The sequence below is a fragment of the Falco biarmicus genome, chromosome 10 (genome assembly GCF_023638135.1).
Source record: "Falco biarmicus isolate bFalBia1 chromosome 10, bFalBia1.pri, whole genome shotgun sequence".
Taxonomy (NCBI): Eukaryota; Metazoa; Chordata; class Aves; order Falconiformes; family Falconidae; genus Falco; species Falco biarmicus.
In genome coordinates, this window is record NC_079297.1 from 26504077 (window position 1) to 26526246 (window position 22170).

At 40.2% G+C, this 22170-nt stretch overlaps 2 protein-coding genes across 4 annotated transcripts in view; one reads left to right on the forward strand and one right to left on the reverse strand.

Moving 5' to 3' along the window:
- Positions 1-10005, forward strand: part of KIAA1549L (KIAA1549 like) — a 137224-nt gene extending 127219 nt beyond the window's left edge. For 2 of the 3 annotated variants that reach the window (XM_056355000.1, XM_056354998.1), the window contains one exon: positions 991-10005. In XM_056355000.1, the coding sequence (XP_056210975.1) occupies positions 991-1272 (282 nt within the window). In that variant the 3' untranslated portion in view covers positions 1273-10005. The remainder of the gene's footprint in view (positions 1-990) is intronic. The other variant, XR_008824436.1, reaches the window with a different exon arrangement.
- A 4930-nt stretch (positions 10006-14935) lies between these two features.
- C10H11orf91 (chromosome 10 C11orf91 homolog) lies at positions 14936-16357 on the reverse strand. Its single transcript, XM_056354512.1, has 2 exons — positions 16000-16357; positions 14936-15006 (listed from the first exon to the last, which is right to left on the reverse strand). Exons 1-2 carry the CDS (start codon positions 16355-16357, stop codon positions 14936-14938), a joined length of 429 nt encoding a protein of 142 aa, XP_056210487.1.
- Positions 16358-22170: the final 5813 nt, after the last annotated feature.

The window sequence follows — 22170 nt, forward strand, 5'->3', positions numbered from 1 at the left end:
CTTTTCTGAGTTACTCAGTTCATAGAAAAGCATCACTGAACTTTCCTTACTTGTCATTGGCATGGACTAGAATGATCAGCTGGTAAGCTTTTCCTCAAGGAGAAATTATCTTTTCCTAGTAATAGGTTAAGGGTTGTCTTCTGTAACAACATAAAGCCTTCTTCAAAATGAAGGGCTGTAGACTCTTGTTTTATAGACTTTTGCAAAACATAAATAAATAATATTTTTATTCGATGCATTAAAAATTTCTGAGGACTATGAAGACTGGTATCAAGGTTCATGGATTTCTAAAGGAAACTGATATCTCACAGTGACTAAAGGGCCCATGTTGTTATTTTAGTTTTAGCCAGTGTAAGCTGGGGCTGAAATCAGTGAATTTACAATAGAGTACGATTGGTAATCCCCCATGTGATTCTGTTAAATGTGGCCAGAAATCCTGATACTTCTGGGAAGTCAAGCCTCTTCTTCAGTGTTGAGTTTCCAGGTTGGCATATCTGAGCTTATCCCTCTTGTCTGGATCCTAGTGAGTTTTTGTTAGGGTCAGTAAGTCCAGAGACAGTGGCTGTAAACCAGCAAAATCTGCTTTTCTGTTCTAGGCTATCTGGTGGCCTGAAATGGTAGTAGTACTGTTTGTTTAAAAGTGAAATGTTTAAGAAGAATAGTAAGCAGAGAACACGCTTTCAGAAAAGACATCTCCCTTTGATATTTTGTAGTGATGATAAATTAGGACAGGCAATGTTTTCCCTGCTAGGCATTTTTGCTCCCACCGCCTGGGGAGCCGAGTACCCAGTACCTTGAGATATATTCATAAATGGCCCATGCCAAGATAGACATTTGTAAATGGATGCTTAGAATCATGAGGTTTATGTTCTTTTCCTGTGATCCTATCTGTTAGATGTTATTCTGCCCCGGGGAGATTTGTGTTACCTGGCAGGTGGCACTGGGGATCAATTGTTCTGCGTAATTTTGTATAATTACAACACTCTGCAGGTTCCGCTTCCTGGGTACATCGAGGCTTATCCAAGGCCCCGCTATCAACACAACTCTCCTTCACGACTTCCTCGCCAGTACAGCCAGCAAGCCAGCATGCATCCCAGCCTGGAACAAGCTCCTTTGCCATCCACTGCAGCTTCGCAGCAGAGCCTGACAGAAAATGACCCATCTGATGCGCCTCTCACCAATATTTCTACAGCTGCCCTTGTAAAGGCAATAAGAGAAGAAGTTGCTAAACTGGCCAAGAAGCAAACGGATATGTTTGAATTCCAGGTCTAGTATCTTTTGTGTGCAGTATGTGTATCGTGCAACCTGGGGTAGCCAAGAAAGTGACTCCTTTAATTTTGAGTTACAAACTTGCTGTGAATTGTGCCAATACGATGGCATTTTTCTCTGTCTGAAAAGTCAATAGTATGAAGTGACTTAAAGTAGAGCAACAGGACTCTGAAGATATGTAATTCTGCTTGCTGGCTACGGAAATGCTGCCAGGTACCTGTTTCATATGGATAAGACTGATCATATGCAATTGTTTGTCACTTAGCTCTTGTATTATGATCGTCATCACTAGAGATGCTGCTGAATGTGTCTGCACCATGTTTCTTTGCAGGCTCAAATGTAGAGCTGCTGAAAATAAGTTCTGCATGTCAAAAACTTGGATTAAAGAAGAACATACAGTAGAACATGGTTAGCTAAAGGCCACAGTAGGGGTGGCGGTGACCATGTTACTTGTTTGCTGCAGGACATTGTATAAGGGATGCTGATTTCAGCAATGCAGAGCCAGTTCAGCCTTTTCATTCTAGAGACTGTATTCAAACCAAAAGAATTTGAGATGAGTAAGTAATACAAATAAATGTCCTGTAAATAGCCCCGATTCTCCTCATCCTATTAACAGTACAAAGAAGTGAAAGAAGAGACGACTGTGAAGAAGGTGAATGATATTTTGATTATTGGTGGCTACCTTGTCCCTCGATGCTACTGATGAGTTATAGACAAGATTTTTTTTCAGCGTGAGAGAATACAATGCCCGAAGAGCCAACAAAAGATATTGGTGCTAGAAGCTTTGAGGAGAAATGAAAAAAGGTTATTTGCGTTTGCTCTATATTCAGGCTTTTCACTCTGAATGCATGTGAAGCTGGTAAACCCGAGACCTTTGAGCAAGGCTTTCTGAACTGGAATAATGAATACACCTGCTTGGACAAGAAAACCTCTGTTTAACACAGTGCTTTTTTCTCTTTCTTAAACAATATCTACTAAAGTGATACCAGAAAGTGCTACCTGAAGCTGCAGTTGATTTTGATTACGCTGGAACAGTGAATGCACACCTAGGAAGTTCGGAATGTAGAGGGCCTAATGATTATATTAACATGTAAATAAGTAAACAGTTACATGGATTAACAAAAATACTAATGTTCTGTGAAAAAGAGAGCATTTCCAGGAATTATGCTGACTTTACATTGTGCAAGATAAAGGTCACTAATTGTTCAGCTGCATTGTTGTATGAATCCAGTCCCAAAAGAAAATCAAACCAGTTGAGTGGGACAGTAGTTTATCTTTTGCAGTTGCATAAACTAGTCAGAGGTCACGAACAATTGTTTTCAGTTCTTTCAGCAGTTAGCTTCAGGAACTGAATTTGTTGCAAAATTTGTTGTGTTAGGCATGTTTGATGTCAACTGGAGTTAAAGGTAATGTCCTTCATTTCAGTAACTTATTTAGTTATCCTCAATTGCTTATGCTGTTTTGTCTAATCACTTCATTTCCCTGAGTTTCTTTGGTCTTTACTGAGGTGAGAAAGGGAACTTGGTTTAGCTTCTTGGCCATTAGTAAAATGAGAGGAGGAGAGAGAAGAGGAGACTAGAATAGGGGATAAAAGAAGAAATTGATGAAGCACAAACTCTTAAAGCAGAGTTATTTTTTCCCCAAATAATTATATTACAAACCCTGGCTGAGATTGTGATACATAGTTATCCTAGAATATCCACATACCTTCTGCTCCAATACCTTAAATATTGCAGAAGCTTTTGGAATGCTAGCTAATCTTTCAAGAAATGTGAAATTTCATTTTTATTATTTAAAAATCAGATATAAATAAAATGTATTTTTGTAATTTCTATGTATATATGTGCTGTATATTTATATAAGTGACTGGTCTGCTATAGTCAGAAAATTTCCATAAACCAAGTGGGGGAAAAAAAAAAAGAAAAAAAAACCTAGTAATTTTAATGATCAATATGAACACGCTATGTCTGGAGTACACAAATATACATTTGGGTGACTTGGATATGAAACAACCAAAGAAACTCAATCTTTAATATAAATATCAGTCTAGTAAAGACAGACTGCTGTCTCAGTTTCCTGTCAGCTAAATAATACGGATCTTACCAGTGTAATACAATACATCCAAATTGTGTTGAATTAATAACTGCCTAAGAATATCACACTTTGAAATAACAACTTAAAAATACTGGGCCAAACTCAGTGTGCCATAAAAAGACTAGTTCTGGTTGGCTTCAGTGGGAACTTCACACACTGAGAGCAAGGCTGAGTTTCTCTGTATAGGGTTTGTCTATAGGTGCAAGTCTCACTTAGAATCCCTTGGACAATATTCTGCTTATTTTTCAGTCATTTAAATCACTGTAACATAAATGCAGACATAATTGAAGAGCAGCTTACTTCTATTTAGCATAAGCTAGTTCATAACTGGCTTAATCTATCTTGGTAAGTGACATCTACACTAAATGGTCAGCCACACTTTGCATCAGCTTTATTACCTCAGTTTTTGATTCTTCTTTTTAGCACATTGAAATTTTGCAAGTAGGTAGGCCCTTCTATGCAATGGGAGTGAAATGTACTGTGAAATCAATTTCTGTATCTTAGATTGTGGTTTTGCAGAGTTAGCCCAAGGCTGCAAGTATGGAAGCAGCAGCAATCACATGGATGGGAGTGCTGAAGCCCTGTAGTGGGGAAGGGTGACATTATGACATTCCCAGAGGAGTCACAAGAGGTAGGACATACCGGATTTAAACAGCATCTTTGGGACATTTCGCTCTGTTTGTAAAGCTGTATCCTATCTTAAATTTAAACGATTTAGTAGTTCTGACAAAAAATGTGCGAGGGTCAAGTCTCATGCCTTATATGATGAAGCATCTATCTTGCCAAACTGGAAGTTAACAAGTTTGGCGATTATGTAGGTGTACAGGGTTTGATGCCTATGTGCAAACAAAATGAAAAAATACAAAACCCTCAAGTATAAACATCTAAATAGCCACCTAGAAAGAAAACCCATTTCAGTAAAGTTAAACAAAGTACTCTTCACAATACTGAGGAAGACCTGATAGATTTTCAACATTAATTTTGTTTGATATGGTTATCAGTGATGTGCAGTCTATTGAATATTCCCTGAACCATCACTCCAAAACCATTGTGGTGCACTTTATTCACAAAGACATCTTACATTCTTCATTCATAATGGCTTTCTATTCTGTTTGGAATATGTTTCTGTATTTTTTTTTTATTATTTATTTTTTTCAGTACAAAGTAAGGTTAAATCAAGACAGTAAGGACATTCCCAGGAAAGAAAAATCATGCTGTAATATTTATACTCTCTGAGCACAAAGCAATGATAAAGTGAAAATATAGTGTACAAATAATTTGTAATATAATAAACATTTTGTATGGCTACAATTACAATAGAGTTTTTCAATACTGATTTCAAAGAGGAAGGTATACCTGTTTAAAGTTATAACTGCATTAGAATATATTCATACCATTTTTACTAATAAAAAGTTAGTCATTAAGGTTTTTGTACTAAATGCCCCAATTTTCTTTACAATTATATTGAATGTTGAGGTGGAAATACGGTTGTCTGTGTACAAAAATGTTGTTGTTCTGACCACTATTTGTCTTCAGATTTGTAAATCATTGGTAGAAACACCTGCAAATGAAATGCACGTAAAATTACTTCTCGGTATGTGTGTAATGATCACTTTCTGTAGGTATACTATGTGTGACAATTATTAACATCAGTAGAACAGTAACTTTAACAGGATAAGAGGGTACTCTGATGGTCATTTTTTGAGAAAAACATATTATCTGGATTTGAGAGAAGCTCTAGCACTCAATCTAGAAATATGAATAATATTTGTATCTAGTAATATTATGGGTAGAACTTGATAGAAGTGCATGTAAATCCTGTATATAGACATGAGGAAACTATCATAAGTAATGATCATTTCTTTTTCAGACTAACTTTGAGAAGGTGAGACATGTAAGAAATGTAAGATAATGTAAGATAGAAAAAACAACATTGGATTGAGTGGCAGAACTGTCTCGTTTAAAGGATATACATACAAAGCTAACTACAGTGTTTGTTATATTTCAAGATGCCTGACTGTTAAAGAATTAATTACATTTTAATGTACTTTTTTTAGACCTGCATTGCACAAGAGCTAGCTGTCAGCTTCTAAAAGTCTGAGGGAGCTTGAAAGCAGCAAGTTTTCTGAGCTAGCAGAAGTCACTTCATTTTGCTGACCTTGTTCAACCTGTATACGACTGAGAGGCTCCGAGTACTGTGTCCAAGGATGCTGTAAATCAGTTACAGTCCTGACTTTGCATTTCTTGTGCACAAACAAATCTCAGTGGCTTCCCATATCTCACTGACATGAAGGTCATGGTAGTAGGAAGTAGGAAGAGAACAAGTGTGAGATAATATGAAGGATATTAACAGGTCTGGAGTACGTTAATGGTCTGGAAGCCATAGATCTGCTGTTGCACATTGACTCAGACCTACTAGAAAATGGTTGTGTTGGACAGCTGTTCTGAGCAAGGAGTGCTCCTTTCCTTGTCAGTGCCTGGTATGTATAAATTAAGACTCAGTCCTATCACAAGAGAGTGTGTTAATTCATGCTTCCACTCCTTTGTGTAAGCCATGTGCATGCTCTGTGCAGCTCCACGTGAGAGTGGCATAATTAACATGAGTGGTTTCCAGTTACTCAAAGTAATCTCTTGTAATAAAACACCAAGTTGTATGGCATATTATATATATTTTACTACATCATGGCGGGGGCTGTGGGGGGGGCGGCGCAGGACACCCATGATCATATAGTATGCTAGTATATTAATAGCGTTAGCTTTTTTTTTTTTTTTTTTGAAGGCTTTCTGAAAAGGGGAAAGTTTGGTTTGCTAAGATCAGGACTGCTCACTAACCGGAGCAAGTGCAGGGCAGCATCCCCTCCTGCTCAGTGTGCTGTTGTGGCTGACGGAGCAGATCTCTCTTCTGGTCACTTACTGCCCCCCTATAACAGGGTACAGGCACACCGCTGTTTTGAGTAAGACAGATGTAATTTTGAAAATAAGTATGTGGGGTAAATAACATCTAGCTAGTTCTCTGTGATCGCTTCAGATGGTCTGCTAAGCAAATTTACAAAGCAGCGTGTGTTCAAAGAGAAATGGATTAGCTTGGGGTTGTTTACTATAACGCTATTTAGCTATAGCACTGTAGATTGTCACAGTGCTATATGGAATGAGTGTGCCCAGTGGTAGCTGACACTTCCTGTGCTAGACATCCTTTTCATCAGTTAATATTTTGACCATAACCCAGGACTGAGTAAGATATTTAGGTTTTGTTTTGCTTATCAAAATACTTTAAAGTTAAATTTTTCTGTTTTAAAGGGTAGGCATGCAAATTGAGCATAAGTACTCATTCACAATGGTGGTTTTTTTTAACTTGCCTTTTTCTCATAAATAAATAATGCAAAACTTAACTTGTTGAAATGAGATTTATATGGGTCAGTAAATGAATTGCATACTGACTTGCTCATTAGAAGAAAGTTTCAAGATGGCCAAGTCATTAAGGTAAACGTGGTTAACACCGCAGAATCTGTTGAGAATAACAGCTTTGCACATCCTTGATGAAAAATGTTTTGCCATGCCCAGTGAGAAAACTGAGCATCTGGTGATTCCTGTTATTTGGGGGAAATTTTTGCTTTGGCTGTGCGCAAGACATGGGAGATGAGACAGGGATTTCGATGGGGCTCTGAGTGGATAGACTACCCTATGTTACACATCTGCTGTTTGGGTGGCCCTTAATACCAACAGATGTAAAAACCACAGACACCAAAGTGGTGTGGCAGAAAGGTGGTTTAGGTCCTGATTTTTAACACTGTTGTGACACCCCAAAATCGTACAATATTTCATGATTTTAAAATCACCTTAAGACCATATTCCTATTGAAAATCCCTTAGGATTCCTTAAGTATGGAATTATACTAATCTCTATCTCTCTCCAAAATATTTTTTGAAAACTAGTTCTTCATCTGTTTGTCCCCATCCATTTCAGGTTTCTTAAAGTGTATAGAGGCAATAATGAAGAGTTAGTTCCCACAGTTTTTTCTGTTATGAAGCTCATGAAAAATGAGAAATGGGTTTTAAATAGTTAGGTGGCCAAATGTATAGCAGATGGATCATGTAACTACCGTGAAGAGGTGTTTCAGGAATTTGATTTTTTTCCATTTGTTAAAAATAATTCTTGTTTTAAGAAGTGCCTGACTTTTCAAGAATTTCCATGCTCAATTCATTCCCAAGGAGTAGCTTGAAACTATATTACATTCTGTAAATAATTTTGTAACTTTATAAATACGCATTTACATACTAGGCAATAATGGGTCCAAAGGATTGTAAATCATACAGAAAGTTGATTCCACTGCGTACAATATTTAGAGAGGAGGTGAATCTTCCTTCCAAAGTATGTCCCTCTTCACTGCAGCTCAATGCATTTCTATGCTTTGTAAACCAGTGTCTAAACACCATAGCACACACTGGCATAAATTGAAGTCTTGTATATCTGGCAAGGAGCACTGACTTTTGCAGCCTCCAGTGGGACCCTATAAAGAGTGCCTGTGTATATGATTAAGTTTTTAAACTATTAAACCAGAAATTTGTGGGTCCTTAACTCTGGCTTTTTGCAAGGAATCAGTGGCTTTTAGGTCCTGCATCACCAGCAAACTTAACCAATAGATACCTTGAGATGTGATGCAGCAGGGTACAGCAGCCTATGTCAGGGATTCACCGGGATCTAAAAAGCGAGTGACTGTACTAGAATAGGTGGTAAAGCTATTTCAGCAGTGGATGGACACTAAGTAATTATGAACTGATTACTATGGCAGGTCAGAAAGTCTTGAAGTTAACTGCTTGGAATCGATTTTATGTATTTGATTAGCTTTTGATTTCTTCATTTGTTAAACCAGTGCAAAAATAGCAACAGTGTATTCTGTTTCAGAGTTATAAACATGAGAGATCTGAATGTAAGTAAACTTGAGGTTTATTCTTTGTCCTTGCCTTTATCTACTATTTTCCACAGTGCAAGTAGGAGAAAAAACCCCAAACCCAATACTTTACTCCCCACCAAATTTATTTTAATATTGCTTTCTGTGACAGAGAGATGGGGAAGGCTTTTTTCATTTCATGTTGCTGTTGGGTTCTTCAAAGTCATATCTGATAGAAAAAATGACAGCGAAGCCAAAATTTTTGGAAAAATAGATAGAACCCATCTTACTGAGGCTTGGATTTTGGTTTAGCATTTAGCAACCCAGCAGAAACGGGTCAGACACAGCAAAGGGTCTGTTCTGCGCAGTTCTTTGGGTCTTGTTAAAAACTACATGTGTACAGCACAGATATTCCTATGTTCTTTGACTTTTTATTTTCATTTCTTGCCATTGCTTTGCATTCTGAATTTGACTTTTATGTTGTTGTACACAAAGAGGTACACTCTTTAGCTTGCTGATACATTGCTAGTGTGATAGAAGCAGTAACCAACATATGTGATACAATTTTTAATTAGCTATGGCACTGCACGGCTTTGGCCCATGTTCTGCTTTGTGATCCTTATGTCATAGTAGTATTAAGGCAAAAAATGAATACAGAGAACGTCTTCCACTGAAGTTATTGGCAAAACACCTGCTCACTTCAAGGAGAGCAGGACTGATCTGGTATTCTCTCAGTGAATTAGCCACCACAAGTATCTTAAAACTGCAAAGAGAGGAAGGATGCTATCTGGTTATGGGTAGCTAGAAATTGGGAGATCGTGACCCTTCTTCAGAATTTCAGATTGGTCCTGGGCAAGGCACTTAATCTGACTATGCCTCAGTGTCCCCATCTGTAAAGCAGGGTGAAGGGACTGCCTCTCCTCACGCCCCTGGTGAAAGGCTGAACTAACTGATAATGTTAGAAACACTGAAACTCTGGAGTGCAAGTGGATACTTTAGTATGAAGCACTATTTATTATTTCACGGAGCTTGGTAATTGTTCAAGACTACAAACTACCTGTTCCTCTGGTAGCATTTAAATATGTGTAAATTTACAAGGAAAAAACCCCATCTCCTGATACTATTTCAGTATGTTCTAGGAAGCCCTTCCAAGAACAGCTTCTACCATTTTTACAGAGATGTAATATCAATAAATTGTCTCACTTCCCATGCAACAGACCTCACTTTCTGACAATGAACTTTTCTTCTTTGAATTATGGAAAGGTCTAGCTCTGCATGATTACAAATATCCATGTTATCTTTGTTGTTCACAGCTTGATTCAACTAAACTGTAATGGCTGTGTCTGTGAAAATTGCTCAAAATCTGTGTTTCAGCTATAAATGGGAAAATTGGTTTTCTGAAGTGAGTTTGAGCTGCAAAATTGAGAGTGATTTGTAAAGCCAAGTCTAGGGATTACATTGAAAGAGGATTAAAATAATTAATTAAAATTTTATACTATGCAATCGGAAGGGAAATCTCCAAGAACTGGTTCCTTTGGCAATTTCAAATGTAAACCCATACCAATGATAGAATTTTACATATCACTGAAAAGGAGGCATTTAAAATGTTCTGGGTCATTACCAAATGGCTGTTTTTACTCTGAACTGTAGGGTGGTTCTAGAAATGAAACTTACAAGTACATAGAATAGTTTCTTTCATGTTAGTGGCTATAGCTTAGTTGAAGTTGTACATGTTTTTTCTTGGCAATTTTGCACATTAAATAAAATATATCTTAAAATCTATGTCGCTACTCAGTGGTTGTTCCTGCTGTGTCCTTTTCTTTAGATCAGCTGCTTTAAAGCAAGAGGATGGTTCTCGCTTGGAGCTTCCAGGATCCTGGACTTTGTAGGGGTTCTGCTGCTCATGCTCTAGAGGCAGAACCTGGCAAAGGACAGGAAAGGAATTTAAGAACCCCACAAGCTAAAACCATGTATTTCAGCAGTGCTGCTCCCTCTGAGGAAAGGCATTTGCCTGCCTTGCAGAGGTGAGCAGGACAGTAACTAGCAAGCCCATGGGTTTTTGAGGGCATCTTATGATCCTGTGTTTCCTTTGTGAATTTTTGTTCTCCCCTTCATGTCCTCTATGCCTTTCTCCAATTATTCAGTCAGTTACTGTGGTTTTTACTGGTACTTACCCAGGACTAAGTGTCCTGCTATCAGTCTGAAGTGAAATTAAAAGAAATGGGAAAATGCAGGTATGTGCTTTTGTGCAATTTATGATGCAGGACATTTGGAATACAAAGTTCATTTTATTACAAGGAACACATCTAACTCTTCTTCCCTCTCATTGTTGGTTCATAGGAAAAAAGAGGCAGGAAAGGATCTCTCCAAAATAAAGGATAAATGAACTTCCTAGTGTATGTATCTCTACTAAGGTTCTAGACAGATGGTATATATAAGATACAGTTATATAAATATAAATTGTGTCTGTGAGTACTTAAGTGGCCTCAAGGGTTTTTTTCTGGCTTTTATCAAGATATACCAAAATCTCAGCCTATTTTGCAAATGTATGGTTTTAGTGTGTAACATTAAACAACTGACTAGTGTTATTAATAATTATGTTTCCTTAGAAAGGCCAAATGCTTCCTGGTTAGCACTTCTTAGATTCAGTATCTAGATATCAATGATCTTAAGGAAACACTACCTCCTAAACAAACAAAAAAGGACAAGCTTCTTAAAGTGCTGCTCTTGATTTCCCTATTTATATTGAGATATTAGCTCTGAATTTTCAGGACAGGTGAAGCTACCATGCAGCATTCACTGCTGAAAATAGAAAAATAACTTTATGATAGTTTAGTTCTCTTAGATTTATTCTGTAATCTCTCCCTCTGCTAATTAAGGCAGTTTTACTTGAAGATTAATTTATATTGTAATGATCCATTTGTAATAAGGCTTGAATATCTGTTTGGAGAATTTTAACCTAGCAAACTCTAAAATAAAGCAGTCTAAAACCTGATGGACCCAATTGTTTGGTACAAAATATTTCACAGCTTAAATGCATTCTTGTTTTCAAATCACTTTCTGTCTAATTCTTCCCATCATAAAGCAGACAAGGCTGCTTCAGTTTTCCAAAGTAAAAGACCTGAGGGCACTCCTGGGCAAGCACAGGAGTATCACGGTAGGTGTGGACATGGTTCTTTCAGTAAGGCAGCTGTCACTTCTCAGCCCTCAGGCTGACTGAAAAGATGTGATACTCTGCTTTTTGAGAAGCTTTCTTTGTTAAGAATTGGAAATGGGAGCAACCTACTGATGTTTTGAGATCTCTGCCCATGAGTCAAAATCGTAGCCTAATGTTTCTTTCTTGAATACAATAGGGATAGATTTATTGAGTCACAAGGCAGCTGCTATATGAAAGAGATCTGAGGTGTGCTGGCATCTAAACAGCAGGCTTAGCTTTCCCTAAGCAGTCTAAAAGAACAGAAACAATAAAAAAATGAATTTATGAATAAAAATCCTGCAGTAAGAATGCTCATTCTATTTTGTTTCTTATATGTTTAGTTTTTAAAAAAGAAACAATAAATAGATTAGTTTTGAGATGAACCCATAAGCCTACAGAGATGAGAGCAAGTTACTGGCAAGGTCAGGTGAAGAAAAGGTCAGAGAAGAAAAATAAAAGTAATTAAAATGTTCATGGACAAATAAGAATCATCATGCGTGCCATTATGTTTGACTGGTGGTTTGTTCTGGCTCTTAATACAAGCTATTACTCTCTCACCAGATTCATGCATATGAATGTGTTGGCATTTCCAATGAAAAGTACAAACAGTGATTCTTTTCCAGGCAGAAATTTTTCATCGTATGTCCTGTGTTTCCCTTACAGACTCTAAAGTACTTTTGCAGGTGCTCCTTCACACACAGAAGGTCAGACTGGCTTTCCAGTGAAGATAGCCTCCATCCTTTAAAGATCTTGGAATGCTGAGATGCTTCAGTGAAAGGACTTTGACCAAAGCGTCCTGATAGCACAGTGCCGTGGCCAATGCTGGCCAAGGGAAGCCATTCTGCCTTGTTTTGGCATGTGAACAAAATGATATTTTTTTTTTTCAGTAGATATGTGTCCCCTGGCAACTTTAATTGAGATTACCTATTAACTGATGTTATTCCCTGCATTATCACCCACTAATTAAACATAAAATGTTGTTTTAACATAAAGGCTGTATGACACACTGAACAACAGATGGAAAAAATTTAAACTGTGTGCTGGGAAAAGTAGCTCTGTTTAAGGCAGGAAAACCTGAGGGAGTAATGGCTGATAAGAGCTGGATGCAATGTGAAAGAGTTGGTAGAAGGTGAGGGGAAGTAATAGGAAGCAGTGATCACATGTAATGGAAATCCTTGTAGGCCCTTGCAATAACCATGGGAAAACTTAGAGTGGTTTAGGATCAAAATTATTCTGGAGATTTGGGAAAATTTAGTTCCTCTGCTACCTAACTTGATTTAAAAGCTCTTAGTTCTGCCCAAAACCTTTGCAGGCCCCTGTATGTTGGCCCTTTTTGTCTTGTCCAAGTTTGTCTTCCATTATACAGTTTAGGCGCCAATACAGTTCCCATTTTCATAGTAATTAACTATTTCAGTATCTGTTCATAGGTTTAGCCTCAAAACTCTGAGAAACTTTTTCTCATCATTCTACAGAGGGAGCTGTGAAACACCAAAGCCCAAATTTCCAAGGTATTTTGGTAATAATCTGGTCCTTTAGGCACCTAGATTCACCTTTTAGTGCCTCAGCCTCCAAGGGGTGGTTGGAAAGACAGAAATCATCAGTGTTTAGGTGAGCATTTTCCGACCGGGTGTAAAAATACTTTGTTTACGAAGTTACTTGTGCACTGTCTAGAGTAAAATGGCTTAAAAGATGCCAACTACTGAAACCAGAACTGTTTAGCCAGAAGCACAATATCGTTAATCAGGCTCTAAAGAGCTAAGCAGCAATTAAATGGTGCCAAGGCGGGCCTGAAGAGTGGATTTAAGGAGGCTGCAGAGGGAGGGTGTTTCTGCTGGGGTAGACGATGGACTGGAGCGTTTGGGGAAAGCCAACGGTAGTGGCCATCAGCCTAGTAAGTGACCGTTGGCCTGGGTGGTGGCCAGGCCTCAGGCCCCCGGGGACCACGGGCTGCAGGCACCCTCAGCAGCTGCCTCTGGGCCCCCATGGCCTGCTCTCTGCCCTGGGAGCACGGTTTAAGCTCAGGCCCCAGCTCCCACCCCGGCCTGGGCTGTGTTGCAGGCGAAGGGGTGTCTGAGTGTCAGGGCTGCCATGCTGAGACCCTCCGTGGGCCGGTGTTACAGGTAGCCCTGTCACCAGTCCTGCCCCTGGGCCTCCTGTGTGGGCCCGGGGCCTGGCCCCTCACCCTGCCCTGCCTGAGGCCTTGCCATGCTCCCCCAGCCCTGCTTAGGCCGTGTTTTGTTAAAAAACCACATCAGTTAGCAGGTGAAGCCCTGAACTGCTGTATTGGTGGAGACACCCGGCTGACAACAGCAATTGTGGACGGTAAGATTCTGTTTAAGATCTTCTAGCTGCTCTCATAAAATGTGCCTATTATAGCTTTCCAATTGACAACAGGAATTATAAACTAGATATTTTTTTCATATAAACTCAGTGTAGGGTGGATCAAAATCAGGCTGGAAAGATGAAGATAATAAAAAAGTGAATGCTGGAATAAGCAGTAATAGGAAATAAAATTTTGATATCTTATTGTGTTAAAATGCTTCATAGTCGAGCAACATGAATGCAGTTAAAAAAAACAGATTACAATATTACTGGTTTTTTTTTAAAAAAAAAAAAATGCTGCTTGCTAAAATACGATAGCTTCAGGGTTGGTGACTATTATTTCATGCTGCCACATACTGCTCTTGAATTAGAACAGGAAAAAGTAATTGGGATCTTTTTATCAGTCTGATGAGCCTATTTACTACTGTGTTAGGTTATTCTTGATGCCACACATGGCATTACTTTTTCAGTGGCAGATGTTCTGCAGATCTTCACTCTGTCATGGCTGCCTCTGTCCATTTCCCTTGTCCTGAAAGGGACGTAAGGATGTTGTCACTCCCGAAACTGCCACAGGCTGAGCTGAAAGTTAATGTTATACAACCATTCTCTTAAAAAAACTGACTCAAGCCATAACTTCTGTAATTTTGTGGTATACTATGGACAATAAAAGAATACACTGTAATTGTAGCTAGGGTTTTTATGCTAACACAAAAAGCTTGCTTAGAGGCATAGGACTTCTGACCATGTCTATTTACACTCAGTTTCACTTAATGTACCTAGAATTAACACAAACTCCTCCCTCCTTTATTTTGTTTTGGAATTACTGTGTTTCCTTGCTACATGTATCTTGAACATGGTCAGTGAACTGCTAAGGATCTTGATATTAGCAGCATTAATTTCTCAGTGTTTTTGAAGAAAATATTAGCCATCCTGTTTGCCTATAGTTACTGGGAAAAAAAAAGTGAAAATATATAGTAGTGTGATCAGTAGCTAGTACCAGAGGAATAATACACAAAAAAGTCAAGATGAAAATGTGCTGCATTTTTTAATTTGGTAGGAGACTAGCATATACTAAGTAGAAAAATAATATTAAATATCCATTAAAATATTTTATAGTGATGTAGTGACCGAATATCCAGCTGAAATAATCCTCATCATGTTGGTGGCTATTTCTTTAGCTTCTGCCTTGCTTTCAGGTGTTGTATCTTTTCTTCTTTTAGTGCCTTCAGAAGTTTATCTAAACAGGAATGAAACATAATTCTACATTAATTTTGTAATTAATACTTTACAATACTTTTAAGAAAATCAAATAACGAGTTAAGCAAAGTAATAATTCCTTACAATTTCTTGTCTAGCAAATATCTGAAAACTAAAGTTTCTCACATTTTGAAAATAATAGGTATTAAATGGGAAAAGGCATGTATGGCTGTAACAAAGGAAATAAGCTCATTAATTTCCTGTTCTGAAAAGTAAGTGTATGCAAACTACCTATTAGAATAGAGTATTTTTGAGATCTGCCTCTGAATGTGTGTATCTGACGGACATTTTTCCTGTGTTCTTGTAACCTTTGCACTCCTGAAAGTTTCTTGACTGGCAGCCCGTGGCCTTGAAGGAAATTATGGGCATAATATCCTTAGCAGTTGTTGGCCTCCCTACTGCAACGCTCGGTAATAGCTGTCTGCTGAGCTATTTGATTTCCTGTATTTCCTTCATGGCCAGCAGGTTTTAAAATTAAATGCCAAACTTATTTGACTTTTTTTGTTTTGTTTTTTATACCTCCAACTATCTGTGGTCATCAGTGGCCTTTATTTTATGTAAGTGGCAGTTGACTACTGCAGCACCTCGCTAGTAGTGATTTTTTTTGCATGTACAAACGCCCTCTGATTTGAGCGGTGATGGAACTGGCTTTTTGCTAACACTTAGTAACGTTGGGGGTTTCATTCCTTTGTGCAAAAGTCACCACATCCATAATTCTTGTGCCTCTTTTATGTGGTTGTGCAGGACCAGGGACTCGGGTAGATGACACCGGACAAGGGCTTTGCTCCCCACACCCCATGTGCTCCTCGGGCACCTGCGGCCGGCAAGAGTCCGGGGGCAAAACCTGAGGGGCTGCCCCAGCCCCCTGCCCCCGCGGCCGGCTGGGGTGCCAGGGGTGCGCCCTGCGGGGGACCCTACCCCTACGCTCCCGTCCGCGCTGGCCCCGGGCCCCGGCCCCGGCGGGAGGACGCACACTGCTGGGCGTCGAAGCCGTCGCCGATGAGCGCCCGCAGCTCCAGCTCCTTGAGGCGGATGCCCAGCTCGCAGATCTCGCCCTCCAGCTGCGGCTGCTCCCCGGGACGCCGCGCCGCGCCCGCCCCCTCCGGCGAGGCCGCCGCCGGGCAGAAGAAGCGCAGCGGCTCGTAGGGGATGGGCGCCAGCGCCGCGGCCCAGCGGGGCACCCCGGCCGCAGGCGGCGGCGGCTGCCGCGGGCCGCACATGGCTGGGAAGAGGGTCCAAGGGCCGCCGCCGTCGGCCGGGGGCGGGACGGGCTCGGCGCGGTCGTGGAACTGGGGGAAGTAAAGTGGGCGCGGCGGGCGCTGTTCGGCCATGGCGCCGGCGGCGGTTGTAGCGGCCGGGCTCGAGTCGGCGCCGGGCTGGGCGCGGGCGGCTCCGTGCCGGCGTCGCGGGCCCCCAACGGGGCCGGTGGCGAGCGTCGGGGGAGCCGCGCGGAGCCGGCCCCGGTTTCGTCCCCCGCCTCCCCTGGGGCTTTTCGCCCCCCCGCTCCCCCGGGGCTGCGGCTGGGCAGCCGGCTCCCCTCGCCCGGCGGGGAGCGGGCCCGGGCCCGGCGGCGAAGTGTGACTGTGCCGGGCTGTCTCGGCGGGCCCTGGGCGCCCTGTGCCGGGGAGGGGCCGGCGGGAGCCCGAGGCACCCGGGTTCGGCGCTACAGGGAGCAGCTGTCAGAAGGAGCAAAGGCAGCGTTGTCCTGGAAATCATCTTTCAGCTGTTTATCCTCAGGCTGCGTGTGAAATAAGGGAACCAGATACTGAGGATGGAAGGATGTTGGTGATGAGATTAGGGAAAGTTTAATCTTCAAGTGCTTGCTCACACTCAGCATATCTGATGTTCAGGATTATAGGATGGGATTGGTTTTCTTTTGGTGGGTGGGGTGGGTGTTTCCCCGCTGCTTCACCAAAAGTCTTCCATGGTTTTATTTGGATTCGAGGATGGCAACTCATTAATTATGGCTGGCTGGTTGCTATTTCTTTTAGCTGTAGCTGTTTCCATGAAACACAACGGTCTCCCTCCAGCCCTAGGCAGCTATCTGGGACGTTGCTTATTACTTACGTGGAGCTCAAAACGGGCCAAAAAGACCCTCTTGGGCTTCCTGCTGGAGGACTTCTGGGATGGATTTAAGCTGATTTGAGGTGTTTTGGACAACCATAATAAGGAAGGTGCTGTTACCAGTGCTGTTGGTAAGGGACTGATGACTGCAGAGGTTGGTTATGATCAGTAAATCCACTTAAAATGAGATGAAAAGCCCACTGCGGTACTAATGCAGGCTTGCATAGCCTTCAACAATACACAGCCCCTAAGGACCTGCTGTGTACTCTGGAATAAATTTCATTTTTAAAGTCTTCCCTTGAATAAAACGAGGTATTACCTTTTTCTACAAGTGGAGTTCTGTATACTTGAGGTTTAGTGCTCTGTGCTGTGAGCCAATACTGATGTGAATGTTTGGAAATTTAGTAGATCTACAGACATTAGCTGTCACAAGAGTGACGGTCAGTGGCCTGAAAAGTGGTAGGAACAGAGAGATGGTGGCAGGAGTCATTCAGTATTTTCTGTTCGTGTGTGCTGTTTAGGTAACACCCTCTGACTTAAGATTCAAAACTAATTGCATTATATGCAGTATGTTTACATTATTAAACTTCCAGTACCAGTATAATACCAGTACAAGTTGCATATTTTGTGAAGGGAACACACATGTTTGAAATAACCACTGATCAGATGAGAAGTCAGATAATAAGATTTTTCACCCCCTGTTTCTTTGTAGATTAGACAAGAACTACCAGTATAGCTGATTCTACATGACAATGTGTGGAGAGAGTCCAAGCATTAGGTGGACACCGCACCTGCAGGTGTCTCTTTTTTTGGTTGTTTTTTTTTTTTTTTTCCATGGTAATTTGGGAATATATTAAAAAAGTCAATAATCCTTTCTTAACTAGGTCTTTGTGGGTCATTTTTGAAAGCAAAATGGTGCTTATGCAGAATTTGCTGGGAACTCTACATTTGAAACCAGCAGAAGGCCCCATGTTTCCACTTACCTTTATTAAAATAAGTTTCTGTTTTTCTGTGAACATGCAAAACAGATGAGACACGTTGCTATTTTATTTGAATCTGACTCAATCTGTCTTTGTTTACGCTCTAATTTAGTTTCCCTTTTATTGGTACATTTCGCTCTGTTATTGGGGTAATATTGGCATACTTTTTAATTAGTAATGCTTTGAATACCTGGGTTTGGAGTCTTTGTGTCTGAGCCTTTTCTACCTAGTAGAGTAACTATTGTCTTGCCTTTGCACTGTCAAGCACACCCTTGCTTCCCTGCCTCTTAACTATTGAAGAAGTCCTAGAAATGCTCTACATAATGTTCTGGTATATAGGTGATGCACAAAGATGTCTGCTATATAACTTAGAATTTTAAGGATGCCTCTATAAAAAACAAAGATAGCCTATTGCTAAACATTTTGACAGGGTTAGTAATGCTATTTTTTTCAGAGTTAAAGCCAGTATATGTACTTAATTTGGGAGACGAGAAATGTGGCTATTCATGAACATGTATACTGTGAAGTTTTGGTCGTCTATTACAACTAGAAGGGGTAGGAGGCCAAGAGATGTCAAGGTCAGTCTCAGACCTGATACGTTTTATCAGTTCTAAGTTTCTGGAGATCTATCATAATGAAAAGAGAAAGATAACTCTTTTGGAACACAACGAAAGGAGATTTTCAGCTGAAAGAGGCAAAAGGAGAAAAAATGTGCTGAGAAGGAAGAGGAAGGTACCTGTGTTCACCAAAGAGGAAAAATTTTTAAGGAAAGAACATAATACAAGTGTAATTTCACAGATACTGATAACAGTTTTTTAACATTTTTCTTTCATTATTTGGTATTAGTCTAATATACAGTTTATAAATGTTTCTATTTTCTTAAAACACGTGGACTAGTGAATCACAGAGATACATGGTTTTATATGCTATGTGCTAAAATCATGAACCTTAAGGTTTATTTTTATCCTTACAGCAAAAAAAGTGTGCAATAGTCATGCTGAAGTAGTGGGTCATGTTGTCTTTGGGTGCCATCTGGTGGAGTTTTTACAGCATGTTGAAAGTGCTGCTTTTTCTTTCTGATTGCGTTGGTCATGCAGATAAATATGTGCTGAGCACAGAAAAGGTTGCTGCAAGAATCACAAGTTAGAGATAGAGATTAGATAGAAGTGCAAAGGCTGCAGCTGGGAGAGTTAGATTATAATGCACGTCTTTGTAGTATGGCTTTCAGAGATTTCCAGTTCTCATAACTCAGAAAATTTTCTTCATTTAATGTATAATTAGTAATAACCTCTTTACTGTGAAGCTAAAATAATGACATTCTGGAGCTACAGTCTAACCTTTTTTTGAGGGGAATGCTGTTAAGGTATTTTAGGGTTTATTTTTGTAATTGTACAGGGATCTGGAGGTAGTGCATTGTTATTTCTATACCCCCAAAGATCATATTAAATAGCAAAAGTGATTATGTAAATTTTATAGTATAATAGTCACTATATACATTGTTGTTGGATGTCTTCAGGGCTTAGGATTTTGTCAGTTACATGAGTTACAGTAGGACGTGTCCCATAGGAGAAAGTACTGTTGCTTTGCTTAACCAAAGAGTTTAGGATTTTCCACTAGTACAAAATAATTTTCTACTTAGGCCTCAGGAATAAGCTCCCTTTCACATGTCCGTGCAGGTCCTACCTAAAGCATGAGCTAGTGCATGATAAAGCAGGATTGCATTTTGGATGCTGCTTCCTGCAAGCAGGTGAGACATCTGGGAAGAGACAGCAGGGGGAGAGGAAATACTTCTGTCTACTGGTCAGGAAAGCTAGTTGTGCAAGGTGGAGAAGGGATGTCATGCTGTGAGATGTGAGAAAAACTGCTTTTAAGAAATGTTCATTTGCTGGATTTATACAGTGTTACACACTGGTCAGACACATGCCTTCATCTTTGGCATCCAAAATGTGTTTCCAAAGTTGGGATCCTTTTTACAAATAAATATATTATGCTGAACAAAAATTTTGTGTAACTAAACCGGCTGTAAATGGTACAAAGATTAGAGTTTTGAGGCAAAAAATGTATATATATGCTTTGTTGGCCAGCAATGCAGTATGGATGACTATACAGATTTGATCCAATAGAGGGGGTAATATACATAAATTTCTTGGTAGTGTGTTGTAATTTGACAAATGTAGCACATTCATCTCTATGTATTTAAGTGTTGATATTTAAAGTTCTTATTAAAACGGTAATTTTGGAGAAGCAAGTCTTTTACTTATCTAGTCAACAAAGACAGCAGTGACAGTATTCCAGTCACCACTCCTCCATGGTACTTAAAAACTTTTTGAAAGGCTTTTCTTTTGACTATCCTTCTTTTAAGGATAGTCAGTGAAAGTTATAAAGTCTGAGGGCAGTCTAAATATTCTCATATTAGGGGCATCAGGCAATGCGGTCTGCAGCGTCAGTGACAATATTAATATATAAAATTGCAGGAATGGTACACAATGCTGCTAAATGCTTTTGTCACCATCTAAGCTATATAGACTCTTTACTTTGCATTTTGTATGCACATTCATTTGTACTTAACATTCAATGATACATAAGAAAGTGTCTTGATATTTACAGTTTGAAAAATTAAAGCTGCTGACAAAATATGCAGTTTAAATAATGATGCTCAGAAGTGTTGAGTGTGCATGTGTGTGAATTCATGTTTTCACAGATTGCTCTAAGAGTCTATAAAAGTCACAAAAGCTACATACAGCTCTTCCACTTTTACAATGAATTTTGTATGGCATTAAAAAAAAAAAAAAAGCAAGCAGATTTTCATCATTGAGAAACCCTGAAAAGTTATGTCAAAAAGTTGGATTTGACATCTAATGGGTTATTTAAAATATATTCTAATGAATGACATTTTTCTGCACTTATTTGAGAGTTGTGTTGATCTTCCAGCATGGATATTCTGCCATCTCTTTCTTTTTTTTTTTTTTTTAGTTTAGTTGTCTTTTTTTCTGCCCTTTTAAGTTGATTTCATTATGTTGGTTTTCCTGGCTAGTCCAATAATGTATTTTATGTCAACTTCCCAATTTCAGTACCCAAATTCCCATCCTTTATTGCCCATCATTTGGATTCTCCAGCAAAACTTACTAGTTTTTCTCCTTTCTATTTAGAAAAACTTCTAAAAATCAGTAAGGAACTTCCATACTGTACTTCAGATGCATGGATTTGTAGGCAGTGAGCTGTGACACTTCTGCTTCCCTTGTATGTTTCTGCTCCTTATGCATGTCGTCTCTCACAGTTGTGCCATTTGTCATGCTGTTTCTTAATGTTAAGTAGAAGAGTCTCACTATGTTGGTGAACTATTGTACTGCATCTAGGTTGTCGCTTGTTTCTGTTTCTTTATGTTTGGCGTACCTTCCAGAAGGCTTCTTTTCTCTGTATTTGAAAAGATGTTGGGGCTGTTCAGTCCTGATTTAGACATGTGACTACTATCACAGTGTATTAATATAAATTGCAATAATTTGAATAAACTTGTTTGGTTTATATGGCAAAGTTTTGGTAGTGTTGGGGCTATGGGGGTGGCTTCTGTGAGAAGCTGCTAGAAGCTTCCCCCATGTCTGATAGAGCTCCAATATGGGCTAGCTGCTGGCCAAGGCTGAACCAAACAGCAGCATTGGTAGTGCCTCCATGGTAGCTTTTTTAAGATGGGTACAAACTGCAGTGCAACAGCAGCTGGGAAAGAGAAGTGAGAATATGTGAGAGCAACAACCCTGCAGCCCCCCAGGTCAGTGCGGAAGGAGGGGCAGGAGGGGCTCCAGGCACCGGAGCAGAGATTCCCCGACAGCCCGTGGTGAAGCCCACGGTGAGGCAGGCTGTGCCCTCAGCCCACGCAGGTTAATGTGGGGCAGATCCCCACCTGCAGCTCATGGAGACCCCCCGCTGGAGCAGGTGGGTGCCCAAAGGAGGCTGTGACCCCGTGGGCAGCCTGTGCTGGAGCAGCTCCAGGCAGGACCTGTGGCCCCATGGGGAGAGAAGCCCAGGCTGGAGCAGGTTTGCTGGCAGGACGTGTGACCCTGTGGGGGACCCAGGCTGGAGCAGGCTGTGCCTGGAGGCTGGCACCC

Coding starts and splice junctions, on each gene's coding strand:
- C10H11orf91 (XM_056354512.1), bottom strand. CDS start 16,357: ATGGCCGAACAGCGCCCGCCGCGCCCACTTTACTTCCCCCAGTTCCAC. Junction 15,007..15,999: donor CGGCTTCGACGCCCAGCAGT/GTGCGTCCTCCC, acceptor ATTCCTGTTTAG/ATAAACTTCTGAAGGCACTA.